This window comes from Trichomycterus rosablanca, chromosome 20 (assembly GCF_030014385.1).
Source record: "Trichomycterus rosablanca isolate fTriRos1 chromosome 20, fTriRos1.hap1, whole genome shotgun sequence".
Lineage (NCBI taxonomy): Eukaryota > Metazoa > Chordata > Actinopteri > Siluriformes > Trichomycteridae > Trichomycterus > Trichomycterus rosablanca.
The window spans coordinates 24,313,618-24,327,141 of NC_086007.1; the positions used below are offsets into that span (position 1 = coordinate 24,313,618).

Consider the following 13,524-nt stretch of genomic DNA (forward strand, 5'->3'; position numbering starts at 1 on the left):
CACCCAGGTGGTGCAGCGGGATGTTCCACTAGCACACCAGAGCCGAGATTCTGAACACCTCGGTTCGAGTCTCGGCTCTGCCACTGGTCGGCTGGGCGCCATCTATCGAGCACCCCTCCTTGAACGCAATCAGGGAGCCCCCAGCAGCAGAAAACAAATTGACTATGCTAAGTCAGGAGAAGAAGGGGAGAAAATACATAAATAGATGAAAAAAATAAACAAATACTCTTGACTAAAAAGGAATAAATGTTCACAGACGTACTCCAGAAGCTTGTGAAAAGCTTTCTCATAAGAGTGGAGGTTTTTGTAGTAGTGAAGGAGGGCAACTCAAGATTAATGCCCGTGGTTTTGGAATAGCTTATTTCAGCCTTACAATCTCTAAGCTCTTGCCAACGTCAAGCTTGCCTGACTGTAAACACTGTCACCCTGGTTCCAGCCTAATCCAGTTTCTATTTCAAGGCAAATGTGTATTTGGTGGTTCTTGGATTGGGTGGCAGTTTTCTTTCTGATCTTGGTTAGAGACCACTGTTCCATGTATTTTAAAAAGGTGCAGCTAATGTCAAAGGCTAAAATCAGTCATAAAGCAATCATCAAGAAATTATGAGGACACAGAACTAAGTTAAATGAAGCATGAAATGTATGAAATAGAAACTTGGGAACATTTTTGGAATGAAAATGCAGAAATCTCTGAAATCCCATGACAGTATTTCCATTCATGCTTTTTGCTGATATGTATCATTAGGAGTCACTGTGGGGTGGAGAGGGGAGCACTGGGAGGGGCTTGATCACTTTCCCAAGCTTTACAAGAAGTGAATGACTGGGGAGATTGATTAACTGTGTGTGTGTGTGTGTGTGTGTTTGTGGTGTGTGTGTGTGTGTGTGTGTGTGTGTGTGTGTGTGTGTGTGTGTGTGTGTAGAGCTTTGCCAGGACCAAATGTCCCCGTAATAATATGAACACAACAGCAGATTGTGAACCATACCTACTGGATGGTTTCTATATAATGATAAATAAAGTAAAACTGAGTTTCTCACTCTTTCTCCTATTTCTGTTTTCTCCACTGCTATTCTTTAAACCCTTTTTCCTCACTGGTTTCTGCTTTTTTCTCTTTCTCTCCATATCTCTCTCTCTCTCTCTCTCTCTCTCTCTCTCTCTCTCTCTCTCTCTCTCTCTCTCTCCATATCTCTCTTTAGTAATTTTTCTTTGTTTTTCCTCCACCCTTTTCATTTTAGTGTATTTCTTTTTGTTCCAGATTTATTTTTAAATATCATTTTTCTTTAATTCCTTGACAAAAATGAATTAATCCTAATCAGGGTCGCGGTGGGTTTGGTTGCACTGTAAGAATACGGGGCGCAATGCACGGACGCACCCTGCAGAGGGCGCCAATTCTTTGCACACGGTCAACCAGGGTGAGAGGAAACCGGAGTATCCGTGCAAAACCAGGCAGAATGCGAACACATACAGAGCATAACAAAATGCTGTGATTTTTTGTTGTACGTTTATCTTTTTCTCTAAGAGCAACGCTATGTAAGGAGTTTGGTATGTTCTGCTTGTGCCCACGTGATTCATGGGAATTCCTTTTTGGGGTTTTTTCTTTATCGCAGTGCAAAATGTAGGTTGGTGTTCTGCCTCTGGGTGTAGGTGAGTAATTATGTAAGACTAGCACACTATCCAATCAAGGTGGGTCAGGCACTAAATGAAACAACGCTAACAGTGAAACAAACAATATATATATATGAATGGCTCTGGTATGTTTAATGCCCAGTTTTAGTTATTTTAATTTTACACTGGGGCCCCCTGTCATGGGCCCCAGTGCACCTGCCCCCCTTGTAGTTACGCCCCTGCTTATGGCAGAAAAAAGTGCTGTTTTTGAACGCTGCACGGTTGCACAGCTGGTGGACACAGTGCCGCACAGCGACATACGTCCTCAGGACCTGGGTTTGATCCTCTTCTTTGGTTACTGTCTGTGAGGAGTTTGCCCCAAAACATGCAGAATGTGAGCTGGCTGATCTAAACTATCCATGGATCTTAGTGCATGTTGCTTTAAATGTGGCGTATTGTCCGTGAGTGGTCCTGCCTACTGGATCCACCGCGTCTCTGACCAGGACTTGTGCATTTCTCGTAAAGACAGTAAAACCAAGCACGCGTGTGTGCGCGCGCGCGTGCCTGTGTAGGCTGCCAGCGTGCACGCGCGCTTACTTGAGCATCGCCATCCTCGCGCTGACACGCGCTCTCGCATTTCGCCACTACTCGTGTTTATAAGAGAGCAAAGAGCCACATCATCAACATCTCCATCAACATACAGCAAAAACAGCATCAGCACATCAGCACCGAGGCTCCTGCAGGCTCACACGGATTATAATCAAGTGCGATGGATGTGATTAGGGAGATGATCTTGATGCTGCTTTATCTTGGCAGTGCAGGTAGGATTTATCTCCACTCTTCGTGCATTTGCTTTGTCTGGGAGCTTTCGTGCACCAGTACGGTTTACATGTCTATTTTTTGGGACATCTTGTTGTTTTGAGGGGTATTAAGGAGGGCGAGTGTTGGGCTGCAAGGTGCATGAGAGGGTTGATGGATGGACCTGTTTGAACGGTGCTTTTCTTTCAGACTCACACGGGCTGCATTTAAATCACACTGCCTTGTTAACCCAGCTAGCTTTGCTCGTTCCATTAAATGCACACGATTGGGTGCGTCTAAAATGCATCAATAAACAGATAAGATATTTATCTTTAATTGTTTATGATGGTGTGTTTTATTCGTTGGTGCTCTTGGCTAGTGGGACCCTGAATTTTAGTGCGGACAGGACATAAATAACAGCTCCCCCCCCTTCCTGTCATTCTGTTCTTCTCTCAAATGTACCAGTTCGTTTAGTGTGTTTTGTGTGTTTTATATTAAATTTATATTAAAATAGCATGTCAAATCAATTTAAATCACACTCTTGCTTAAATAAGCATGTTATTTTATATATATATATATATCTTATGCATTGGATGAAACAGGGCTGGGTAGCTGAATAAAATCTCCCGGGATTTGGTGTGCCCAGTTATATTTATAGCCAGCACTAGGTCCGCTTACAGCAGCCAATCACAGAGCAGATCATTCTGGCGGGAAACAGCCATCTCTATAGCTTTTTAGTAAACTGTGAGGTAGAGTAGGTGTTGAGGTACCAAACAGATCCAGCACCAAGGGTTCAATGACTGCCTGTGGTTATTCTCCCTGAAGGTACTCCAGCATTTCTTCATAGAACTGGACCACCCCTTAACCCTTTATAGAACTGGACTATCCCCATCTCACCCCACCTCACCCCCTCGATAGAACTGGACCATCCCTTAACCCTTTATAAAACTGGACTATCCCCATCCCACCCCACCTCACCCCCTCAATAGAACTGGACCATCCCTTAACCCTTTATAAAACTGGACTATCCCCATCCCACCCACCTCACACCCTCAATAGAACTGGACCATCCCATAACCCTTTATAGAACTGGACTATTCCCCCCAATAGAACTTGAGTATTCCCCCCAATAGAACTGCACTATTCCACCCAATAGAACTTGACTATTCCCCCCAATAGAACTGCACTATTCCACCGAATAGAACTTGACTATTCCCCCCAATAGAACTTGAATATTCCCCCCAATAGAACTTGAGTATTCCCCCCAATAGAACTGGACTATTCCCCCTAATAGAACTTAAGTATTACCCCCAATAGAACTTGAATATCCCCCCCAATAGAACTGGACTATTCCCCCCAATAGAACTTGAATATTCCCCCCAATAGAACTTGAGTATTCCCCCCAATAGAACTGGACTATTCCCCCCAATAGAATTGGATTATTCCCACCAAAAGAACTTGAGTATTCCCCCCAATAGAACTTGAGTATTCCCCCCAATAGAACTTGAGTATTCCCCCCAATAGAACTTGAGTATTCCCCCCAATAGAACTTAAGTATTACCCCCAATAGAACTTGAATATCCCCCCCAATAGAACTTGAATATCCCCCCCAATAGAACTTGACTATTCCCCCCAATAGAACTTGAGTATTCCCCCAATAGAACTGGACTATTCCCTGCAATAGAATTGGATTATTCGTACCATTTTAGAGAACTGCAAAATTGAAATGCTTGTTAAAACAAAAAGCAGTGACGTGTACATTTTCTGTATGAATTATGTTGTGGCAGTTGTAGCCTAGCAGTTAAGGTACTGGATTCGTTATCAGAAGGTCACTGCTGTTGGGCCCTTGACAAGGCCCCTAATCCTAAATGAAAGCATCTGCTTGGCGTCTGCTTAATCCTGAAATGTAATAATTAATATAACACATTTTAAAGGTGGTGAAACTGGAGCATGTTCAACACTTCAATGTATCACCTCACCTTGACCATCACTTAATTGTTTAGTGGCTAAAGGAACCAACTGATCCAGTTTTAAAAGCAGAATATTTTGCCATTTGTTTATTATAGACTATTATAGTCTTAATTTCATAAACTGTATAGATATTCATTGTTGTATTTTGAACTTTATAATGTCACACAGGTTTTAATTGGGGACAATTACACACTGCAGGCAGGCTGGTCTAGCACCCATTTTATGATTATACAACCATTCTGCTGTTACTTGTGTAGGTTCGTCTTGGCGTTGTCATGTTGAAATGAGCATCATCTACAGTGGAGCAAATATTTCTTCAAAATGTACATATCATTTAGTGTTATTACAATACCATAACAGTAGACATTTCTACTGTAAATTAGATATATTCCGAGTCAAAGCCCAGGAGAGTGGGTGTCATATCGGGATCTTGTTTACATATGGCTTTAACTGTGCATAGTACATTATTGAATTTGTGGATTTCTTATGTCAAATTAAATAAAGATCTGGCTTAAAATTCCCCAGTATATTTTGTCATTCATGTTGTTTTTAATGAATTGTAGTGCCCTTCTACTATTTGCAAAGAAGCTGCCTTATATCATGATGTGTCCATTTTACACCTAAAGTTGTAGCTAATTACAGTCTAGCAATTGGGGTTTAAGGGCCTTGCTCAGGGACTAGAACCAGCGACCTTATGATAACTAGTCCAAGACCTTAAGTGCTGAGTTACCACTGCCCTATGATGTTTGATGTAGGAATGGAAGTAATAGTCAAATGTACCATTTCCTACGGACACACTACCAAATCTTGTGGAAAGCATTAACAGCTGTAATACACCATATTAATGCCCATGGTGTTGAAATGGAACGTCCAATAAGCTCCAATAAGCTCATGGTCAGGTGTCCAAACTTATGATGGACCATATAGTGTAAATTACATAACAAAAATAATGTATTTATGTAAGCTGGATTTGTGTTTGCTTATTTATTTTCTCTTTTTTGTGATAGAATGGGATTTGATAAGTAGTCACGTTCTCGTTACTCCAGGGTTTTAGTAATAAATCATCTCGGATGTAATTTCGTTATTTGCTCTTAAGCTTGTCGTGGGAATTTTAATTAGCTTTGCTATAAGCAGCTTCTTTTGCTTAATGAAACTTGTAGAGTGTGTAGAGTCGAATACACAAAATAACTGTGGTGAAGATAGTCATGTAGTTTCAAGAGAAATGTGGCTTCTGACTGAATTCTTTCATTAACTGTGCAAGCACAGTAATTGTAAAGCCAGAGGAGGTAAAACTCCGTTAAATTGAGTTGAGTTCAGTTTTATTTGTATAGCTCTATTAACAATAGACATTTTCACAAAGCTGCCTTACAGAGATCCAGGTTTAGACTTTTAATGAGTATGCCAAACGCGGTGAGGAAAATCTCCCGGTGACTGCATGAAAGAAAGTCTGAGACAAGCCGATTCTTTAAATTCTGGATCTGCTCAGGGTTTCACAGCGTAGGGCTACAACAGCTAATTAAATAAATCGATATATTTTATCCGTAAAAATGGTTGGGAATAAATTTAATTTAAGATTAGTCAAAGGGATCAAATTTTTGACTGATCATCATTAGCCGACAAGCTTTTAGCAACCCAATAAATGACAATATACGTCCAGAGGTATGTGGACAGCTAATCATGAGATTGTCTAACATATCATTCCAAAACCATGCCTATGAAAATGCCACTAGAGTTCCTTTACACCCAACTCATCAAAGCATGTCTTTATGGACCTGGATTTGTGTCCAGGCTTTTCCCAAAAGTTGGAAGCATATAACTGATTTTTGCATCATTGATTTGATACATTTGTTAGCAGAGAGTGTGTTCATATATGTACACTACACACGAACAGTGTTCGGCAGTGATAGCTCAGTCGTTAAGGTACTGGACTAGTAATCAGAAGGTTGCCGGTTCAAGCCCCACCACTACCAAGTTGCCACTGTTGGGCCCTTGAGCAAGGCCCTTAACCCTCAACTGCTTAAAAAATCATGTTCAGTCATAACTGTGTGTCACTTTGGATAAAAGCGTCTGCTAAATGCTGAAAATGTAAATGTAACATGGTTCTGTGTGTTAGGCCAGGGATTTGTTAAATGTTGGGTCTGTAGTAGGTACTCGTGGTTCACATATTAAATGCAGCAGATATGGGCATCATGAAGACCTGAGAGACTCTTATGAAGACCTAATCGTTATGCCCGCATGAACACAGTCTATGAAACATCAAAGAGTGCTCAAAGGCAGCCGTGGTGAGTGCCCACTGACAGTGGTCCCAGTAGAGACACACCACAAACTGCCAAGGTTGTTAGGTAGCCAAGACACATGATGCCAGAGGACACGGAGACTAACAGTAGGGCTAAAGTGGCTCAAATCGCAGATCCTTCTGTATATTGGTGCTGCATAGTGGCAGGTCAGTCAAAGTGCCCATCCTCTTCGTATTGACTGAAGATCTTACAGTGGGCACACAGGCATCAAAAGATGGACATTAGAGCAATGGTAGAAGGTCAACTGGTCTGACTAATCCTCTATACTCCACGATATGTTTCCCCAATAGATGCTCAATACATGACAGTCCTCATTCCTTGACCTTCATTGGTCACCAAGATGGTGTTGTAAAACTTACATGGTATTCTTTACAAGGATCCAGCCCAGAGTGTTTAGTGTCTCTCTGAAGAATGGAGTGGTGTTTCTCCTTTGTGTTGTTGATTATGTGCTTGAATACATTTCTGAATCATTCCATTGTGGTTGTGGTCAAGGCTTTGTGCAGGCGCCCGGAGTGCCTCAACACCAAATCTGTCAAACCAGTTGGTTTTATTTTATTTTGTTAATTCTCAGACATCTTTTAGCAAACGCTTTGGCTAAACACCTGAACACATCAATTATGATTGTGTCCACATAGTTCTGGCCATGTAATGTGCCATTTCTTTTTGTGCTGATGATTATCACATCTGTAACACTGGAGTTAGAAGAGTGTTGAAGGTACTTGACTATTGACTGAAAGTGACCATTAAGACAGTAGCTCAAGCCCAACCCTGCCAAGATGCCACTGTTGGGCCCCTGAGCAAAGCTTACGATCAGCTCACGGTCAGGTGTCCACATATGTGTGGCCATATAGTGTAAGTTATATAACAAAAACAAAAGTGGTTGAGAACTTGCATTTATTTATGCCAGTGGAATTTGTGTTTGCTTATTTATTTTCTGTTTCTCTTTTGTAATAGTATGGGATTTGATAATTAGTCACATTGCTCGTTAATCCAGAGTTTAACCCTAAATTACTTGCATTGTCTTTGGTTGCAGTTGTAAGTCACTTCAGAGAAAAGCTTCTGTGAAACACTGTAAACATAAATGACTATCAGACTGATCATCTTTCTCTGTAATTCTCTTGATTCTCTGCACTCTGTTCTACCCTCCAACCCCCTCGCAGTAAAAAGTTCAGCATGACTCAGTGACCTCCACTGACTGAAAGGCGTCACGCTCACTTGGCCAAGTGAAGCCGGATGTGTCATGAACCCCATTGCTTCAGCTTTGTATTTTCTCGGATGTTACATACCGAGCATGAGGCAAGTTACTGCTGACAGTCTGACCATTTTGTCAATATAAAATAATGTCTGATTATTAGATGATAGTGAATAGGATGAGGCACTTACAACATAACGTAAATGTTTCATCTAGGGTGTTAAGGGATTTTTACAGAATGAGAACTCAAAAAAAGATTCCCATCCATCTGATTGGATGGCGAGCGTCTGTGAACTGTCATTTTCTGCTCGCTCCAAAGACGTTTAATGGGATTTAGGGAACATACAGCATTCGGAAGCTTGCCATGAAGCTACTCCAGTGTTGTTTTGGCTGTATGCTTTGGGCCAGTGCTGGGTTTGTGAGCACTCTGTAGGATGTTTCTTCAAGGATGTTTCTGTTTTTGGCTGAATTTATTCGTCCCTCAGTTCTTACCAGTCTCTCTGGCGCTGCCGCTGATTAGCACCCCAAAGTGTGATGCTGCCACCACCATGTTTCACTGTAGTGATGGTATTAGCCAGATGAAGTGCAGTGCCAGCTAAAATACACTATATTGAGAGGTGTGTGTGTGTGGACACCCCTTCTAATTATTGAGTTACAGCCACAACAATGGCAATTATATATATGTATAAAATGTATTATTTTTCCAGCTTTGTCAACTCACTGTCAAGTGTCCGCAGACTTTTGGTCATATAGCGTGGTGAGCTGAATATACAACTTTGGCCATATAATGTAAAGAGTTGATATTGTATGGCTGGAAAAACTCAGTGGGTCTCTGAAAAGCCATTGTCTAGACAGCAGCATATGTTGCTCCAAAATGCATATGTACCCTTAAGCATGAATGGTGCCTTCACAAATGTACAGGATACCTATGCCATTGGCACTTAGACACCCCGTATCATGACAGAGCCTGGCCTTTAAACTTTGCCTTGGTAACATTCAGGATGGTTTCCTCTTTGACCCAGAGAACACGACGGCCATTCTTTCCGAAAACAATACTTGATGTTTAACAAACCTCCCAGTTTGGCATGAGGTTGATGAGGTAAAACATTAAATATCTCTTCATTGTGCTGAGATTTAACATCACTTCTGTTAGTATTAGCATTAATCTACTGTCCTAACCTTTTTCGGAATTGGCCTTGTACCTCATTTTTATTAAATGTACGTTGCTTTATATGATTTTCAGTCAAGCAATACATTACGTCATGCTGTACTGAGGGCAAGAAACACAGCTTGCATTTCTTTATACGCCTGGCTGCCCTTAGACTGCTGCCTTGTAAATACTGTGTGATGGAACAGGGTCACTTTGCCTGTTTTTTTTCCTCGTGAGCAGCATGATTGCATGTAGCCACATAGCGCATTTACTGCCATTCTTCTATTCTAGCATGACAGGAGAATTTATTTAGCGTTACTCAGTTATGGCTGTCGGACAGCTTCTGATAGATGTGCATTTATATCCAACATCAATGTTGTCCTATACTGTATTGTCCAATAGGTGAATAAAGCCCATTTTTGTACAGGAGCAGGAGACAAACACTACATGGTCAAAAGTATTTTGACACTCCTCCCAACTCCTAATAATTATGTTCAGGTGTTACATCCACACACTGATTTCTTGCAGTTTGTATTTTTACCACTTCAAAACTGCCTCTGGAAGCAACATCATCAGGAGCATCATGGACTGGGTTTTCTTAGCCAAGCAGTGGCTCCAAATCCTAAAATATCACTATGTAATGCTAGAATCAGATGGACCGATGTAAAGCACACTCTCATTGGACAATGGAGCAGTGTAAGCAAATATTTGGAGGGATTAATTCAACTTTACCACGTTAGCTCTCAAGTAGAATGGTCAAATGGTCATCATGTTGCCTAAACAGTTGCAACAATGTTAAAAGCATAGTTGATTGTATATGACTGATTTTATTTATACAGCTCTCATTAATAAAGAGAAGTGTCCACATTATTTGTGCCATAAGTATATATATGCCATAAAGTAGCTGAATATCAGTTGCTTAAAAATAAAGATTTCTCTCATCTTCTTTGACATTTTCTCATATTCTGAGAACATGATGAGTTCATTTTGGGAGAAAAAACCCCGTTATCGTACCCAGTAGGGTTGGAAGGCAGGAAGGTGTGAAGTGGGGATTCCATGGTGGGTATTCACCTGGTTAAAGCGACCCTATTCATCATATGTAAAATTGCAAATGCCTGAAATGGCTTTCCTCGTTTTACCTTCTGAATGAGCACCCAATTTTTTTGGCATGACTATTAAGAATGAGCTGCTGGGGCTTGGCATGCTGGGAAGTGCCTCTCCACCATCTGCTGCCCTGTCAGATACGACACAAGCCTTCGCTGGAAACTAGAAACTAGAAACTTAGCTGAACAGAGATGATATTTTGGCAGATTTGCTGCATTCGTTTCATACGCTGATGTTTGTGACTGAAATTCTGAGTGTAGAAACGTTCAGTCAAAAGTGTTTGTGTTTAACCGCAACAAGGGTGAGTTTAAACATCAGGTTTGCTTCTGAACATGTGGACAGATCAGATGGACAGGTCCTGCTGGGTCATAGAGTTTTAATGCCCTTGTTCCTCCATCCAACCAAATTCTGAATACATTCCAGTAATGATGATACAGTCATACTGCATAACCCATCATACATCACTTAATTTTAATTTTTTTATTGCAGTATAATTTATTTTAAACAACAGGACTATATTAGACTGCTGTACCACTCAATTGCCCCCTCCTGAACATTTTTAGCATGCCATTACTAAACTAGCATAGGCTAGTTAATGGTCACTTAGCAAACCTTTTGTAAAATGTACACCTACTTACAGAAAAGAGCCGATGATGCGAGCGGTGGATTTGTAGTGGGGTTGGGATTTTGTATGTGGGTGTGTTGTCAAAAATAATATTTTTTTGTTTAAGTACCCCAGAACTGCTAATGTACTCTTGAATTTTAGATGAATGTTTCCCACTTGTAGATGCAAATTATGGGCCACAGGGATCATTAAAATTCAGTAATGACATTTCAAACATGAGGACAAGTGTACAAGTGCATACAAAAAATTGCAGAATATAAGTATACAGATGGGCGGCACTGTGGCTAAGTGGATAGCACTGTCGCCTCACAGCAAGAAGGTCCTGGGTTCGATCCCCAGGTGGGGCGGTCCGGGTCCTTTCTGTGCGGAGTTTGCATATTCTCCCTGTGTCCACGTGGGTTTCCTCCGGGTGCTCCGGTTTCCTCCCACAGTCCATAAACATGCCACCAGGCTAATTGGAAACACGGAATTGTTCTAAAGATACCTAGCCGCTAGATGCACAAACCAGTGCATTGTAGTGCTGGTCCCAAGCCCGGATGAATAGGGAGGGTTGTGTCAGGAAGGACATCCGGTGTAAAAACTGTGCCAAATCCCGCCGGCGACCCCTAACGGGAAGAAGCCGGAAATGCCGACCCCGTAATCGAAAAACGGGACTAAGGCTGAGGAACAAGAAGAAGAAGACTTTAGGTATACAGGTGTTCCCCCAGTTTTCGAGCATTCACTTTACTCCACTTTGCTTTTGTCAAAAACCTACATTAGTACTTGTTTCTACTAAAATCTGATTTTAGTAAAGATTTTTGCTTTTACAAAAAATAGGCCAAAGCAGAAATAGCCTTAAGAGTTTTGTTTTGCTGTGAGTCATTATAGAGGCATTCACACATCATTACATTACTCGCATCCCAAACTGCTTCATGTCTCTTCACTTTTATAAAAGATCTACATTAGTACAGTACCTCTTTTGCTAACCAAAAGTCCAGTTTTTTTTTAAAAAGGCACAAACCAGTAATACAGGTATCCCCCACTGTTTGAGAATTTACTTTATTCCATTTTGCTTTTATGAAAGACCTTCCACAGCATTCCCAAGCTGTGTATTTATCAGATCATTACTGCTTTACTGTACTTGTGTTATTAGTAGGGCCCTACTAAATTTACGGGAAAATGTGCTTAATTTCACAGACCAAAAATCACAGATTTTACGGATTTGTAAACAAAAGAGCCACATTTCACGGCAGTCATTAAATTACACTCATAAATTGAATGATAGAATAAATAGAAGCTACAATACACAGCACAGATATCTTAATAGTTGAATGTAAACCTAGAATATCCAGCAGCCGTCTCAAATACGAAAATACTTGTCCGTGTTTTGACCCCTCTCTGCATCCACAGAATTTTTTCACAGGAGTTTTTCAGACGTAGTTATCCGAGTCGTGTTTTTAGCTGCATTACACTTCAACTTCTTGGACATTTTGACAAACTGAATTGCTGTAGGTTTGCTAGTGTAACAGACTTTTCTGTGCTGTAGTGTGCTGACAATGTTTGATGTGTGTGTTTACGTACTGAGTGCATTTTGTCCCTTTGCGGATTCCATAATCAATGGAAAAGTGTGTTTCTCTACACACGTGATCATCTCTGTGTAGTCTGTGTGCACCTCAAAGGAACAAACCAGTAAAGTTTTCTGCTCATGATAGTTTGTCTGTGTGCAGTTTATTTCTTACTTTATAAACACTAGAAACACTCTAAAGACGCTCGATTACACTAGAGGGTGAGGTAGAGGTAGACTGGCCGCTCTAAATAAGGTGTGTTTGATGCAGTGGAGTGTTTGATGGATTGGCTTTATGTCCAGAGTGTATTTTTTTACATTGCACCCAGTGTATCCGGGCAGGCTGAAAACACATGAGTAATGCTCAAATAAATAGTTTTTTTTTTCTTTGCCTGTCCAGATAAAAGCTTGTTTTAGGCATGTTCAGCCTTTCTGAATCAGCCCAGAATTACAAATCTCGCTTTCGAACCCAGCAGTGCCTCTCTGGCATCCTGGGATTTCTGAGAAACAACATTTTTCAGACTTTGTTCTGTGGTCGTATTCTCAGCTCAGGCTGACGCTTATCGAACCCTTTTATTGAACTCCATATTTAATTACAGTGAGCCACAGAATTATCCCCACCGGTATGCATCAGTCCATCAACCAGTCACCGCATCAGAGATTCTCGCAAGAAGTAACACGATTCTCAACCAGATATAAGCCTCAAACCATTCATTATGTGCACCACTCATGAGTTAATGCAGCTAACACGGTTTATTAGCACAGTAGGAAACAGAAAGTGTAATTTATGTGTTGTTCCCCGTGTAACTGAAGCTAATTTAGAATTCTCTTGTGTAACCAGATACTGACTGGTAAATTTAGTGGTTCTGTATGATTCATTCCAGTCTGTGTATTTTAATTCTTGTATGTAGCCTAGTGGTGAAAGTGCTAGACTAGTAATCAGAAGGTTGGCAGTTCAAGCCCCAGCACTGCCAGGTTGCCACTGTTGGACCCTTGAGCAATGACCCTTAATTGCTCAGATTGTATACTGTCACAACTGTAAGTCATTTTGGATAAAAAGCGTCCGCTAAATGCTCACTCACTCACTTTCTTAACCGCTATCCAATCAGGGTCGTGGGTGCTGGAGCCTATCCCAGCTTTTCAATGGGCGCAGCGCACACAGTAACACCCTGGACGGGGCGTCAGTCCATCGCAGGGCAGACACACACACACACTCATTCAACAATTTAGTGTCTCCAATTAAC

The 13,524-nt window shown here is 41.2% G+C and overlaps 1 protein-coding gene across 1 annotated transcript in view; it reads left to right on the forward strand.

Moving 5' to 3' along the window:
• Positions 1-2,282: 2,282 nt before the first annotated feature.
• Positions 2,283-13,524, forward strand: part of ncam1b (neural cell adhesion molecule 1b) — a 99,735-nt gene continuing 88,493 nt past the window's right edge. Inside the window, exon 1 of the mRNA XM_063016979.1 lies at positions 2,283-2,421. Coding sequence (XP_062873049.1) covers positions 2,370-2,421 — 52 coding nt within the window. The 5' untranslated portion in view covers positions 2,283-2,369. The remainder of the gene's footprint in view (positions 2,422-13,524) is intronic.